The 2,500-nt window shown below is 40.3% G+C and overlaps 1 protein-coding gene across 2 annotated transcripts in view; it reads left to right on the top strand.

The window, feature by feature from the left end:
• The window catches only part of LOC138024129 (uncharacterized), a 19,321-nt gene extending 17,739 nt beyond the window's left edge, over positions 1 to 1,582 (top strand). For both annotated transcript variants that reach the window (XM_068871236.1, XM_068871237.1), the window contains exon 11: positions 787 to 1,582. In XM_068871236.1, the coding sequence (XP_068727337.1) occupies positions 787 to 1,349 (563 nt within the window). In that variant the 3' untranslated portion in view covers positions 1,350 to 1,582. The remainder of the gene's footprint in view (positions 1 to 786) is intronic.
• The last annotated feature ends 918 nt before the right edge of the window (positions 1,583 to 2,500 follow it).

Here is a 2,500-nt window from a genome sequence, read left to right as displayed (position 1 = left end):
TTGAGACCTTTAATTTGCGCTAATATTTCTTTTTACGGCTAACGGGCAAATTTTGAGCTTTTTTACGTTTAACTGTTAAATTTTTGGCCCTTTTACGGCTATAGGTTCACCGTCTTATAAGGACAAAACAGCTGCCCACGGCAGCACAAGGATAAGCACAGATAATAGGCTGTTCGCATGCATGATGGGCCACGAGTGCGTTAAAAATGTTCATTCCAATATTACCTACCCGAAAAAGAGGGCAAATAAGGGAGAAAGAAATGAGGGACTTCAGCGTCTTCAACGGGATTCGATCCATGACCTCAACGATAGCAGTGTGACTTAAAGACTTTAAGTGTTGACTGCCGAGGGTGACTTTTTAACGGTCTGGGCCCGGTTGTTTAAAAGCCGATTAACGCTAATCCCAGATTAAAAATTAACCAAGGAGTTTATTTCTCTATTCCAAAATGCTGTTCAACGCTGATAATTAGCAAAACTTTACATTAGAAGAATTCAACCTTGAAAAACAAAAATAAGCGAAAAAAACTTTCACCAAAAAGTTGAAAACTTGAAACAAAAGTTTACGCTAATCCTGGATTAAGCTAATCGGCTTTCGAACAACCGGGCCCGGATTATCATATCAGAGCCAACAATGAGTTGTAACAGGTAGTTAACCTAAAATAGTTCCTTGCGGACCTGGTAATCTCTTTCCGAACGCGTGTGAAGTTGAACAGTTTGCCTCGGAGTTTGTGTTAAATCGTAGCAGTCTAAAAAAATTAGTTTATATGTTTGTGACTCTCTGTACAGGTGATACTGCGTATTTCTCCGGACCTTGCGGTGGATACGAATACCAACCCAATTCCACTAGTTACCTGACCCTCCTGACATCAGCTATGTCATGTCAGCCAGCTGTTCAGATTGTGCGTGAAATAATAGCCACCCCAGGCGATCACACCTCCGTGTCTCTCTTGATATACGCCAACAAGTCATCTGATATCCCTTACCGACAAGAACTACAGAAGTATGCTGTACAAGACAAAAGAATTCAAGTGTCACTTACTGTCACTGAAGTGGACTGTGATGATTGGGAGGGAGGAGAGGGTTACATCGATTCAAAGCTCCTATCCAGTAAGCTCCCCTCTCCTGAAGAAACCAGTCATAGCTTGTTGGTATGTGGTGGTCCTCGCATGATCATGGGAGTACTCAACGGGCTCCGAGATTTGGGGTACTCAAGTGAGAAGGTCTTTGTGTACGGCCCTTTTGGTGTCCAACAAATTAGAGCTGTCTACGGGAAGTTTGCAAAGCTAGCGCAGCAAAGAGAGATCAGCAACAACATCAATAACATAAAACTGAATGGACATTGCCATTAAAATGTCAAACGTTTATTTAAGAACAACCTTACACTCAAACCATATTTTCCCTTTGCACAAGTGTGGATATTTGGTACAAGAGGTTCAGAGTGAAAATTGAGAATGAAAGATTCTATGTTGCATGCTCATGTTGTTGTCAAAACTTCAAATTTAGCAAAAATGTGCTAAAATGCATGCCGCACGAGCAGCACAATTATTTTTCCTCTTTTAAACCAATGATATCATTGTTTTGTGCATTGTTGCTGTTACCGTTGTTTTTTCTTAACCTCCCTTGTTATTCCAACAAATGTATTCCCTTGAGAAGCCACCCCAAATGCATCTCACCTTGCCCGTTGCATATCAATGGTGGTCAAAACTGAACACCCATTACCACACTTTCCTTTTCGAGCTGGAAATGCTCGAAAGGCGTGAGAAATAGGAGACATCGTTTTTCCCCTACTTACAAACGATGTGAGATGCGACCAAAGGGTGCGGCCCGGGTTCTGATCCCGCTTTTCTGATCAAGATTTTGATGATTTATTCTTAAGCAGGAAATTCTGAACGACCCTTGATGCAAGAAACGTACATTTAATAAGATTGTATAATTTTAAAAACCAAGACTGTTACGTGTTCGTGTGTTTTGAGGAAAGGTAGCTTGCAGACTAAACTGAACGCAGGGTTGTCGGAACAACAACAAGAAGATTTATTCCAAAAATGAACGTAGTTTCCACGAAGTAAAACTCTTAACAACACGTACTCAATAAACTTACACGGCCTCCGCCAACTTGAATACTGCTTCTGTCACACTTGAATAAACACGGCCCACGCCAACTCTCTTCGCTTGTGAAAAACTAGTTAGAAAAAACACTCTGCTTGTACTCGTCTACTTATATACTCTGACAATAAATTTCTAGAACTTTCTAAATTAGTAATCAATCTAATTATAGAAAGATTACAAAACACACCGATTTAGAAACGCTTACGTACAAACCTAAATATAAACAAACTACGAACTCTCGCGAAGCTTCTAGACAGTAACGCTTGTCACGCAATACTATTTTTCGTAACATAACCCCCTCTTGAGAAGAAATTTCCTAAATTTCTACTAACAACGAAAAATTAGTTAGATAGTACCACTGAGGAGGCAGTCCAGTGTCTCTTAAGTTATTCCT

The sequence above is a fragment of the Montipora capricornis genome, chromosome 11, assembly GCF_036669925.1.
Source record: "Montipora capricornis isolate CH-2021 chromosome 11, ASM3666992v2, whole genome shotgun sequence".
Lineage (NCBI taxonomy): Eukaryota > Metazoa > Cnidaria > Anthozoa > Scleractinia > Acroporidae > Montipora > Montipora capricornis.
Note: the sequence above shows the minus strand (reverse complement) of the source record. Positions and strands in the feature narration are given on the sequence as shown.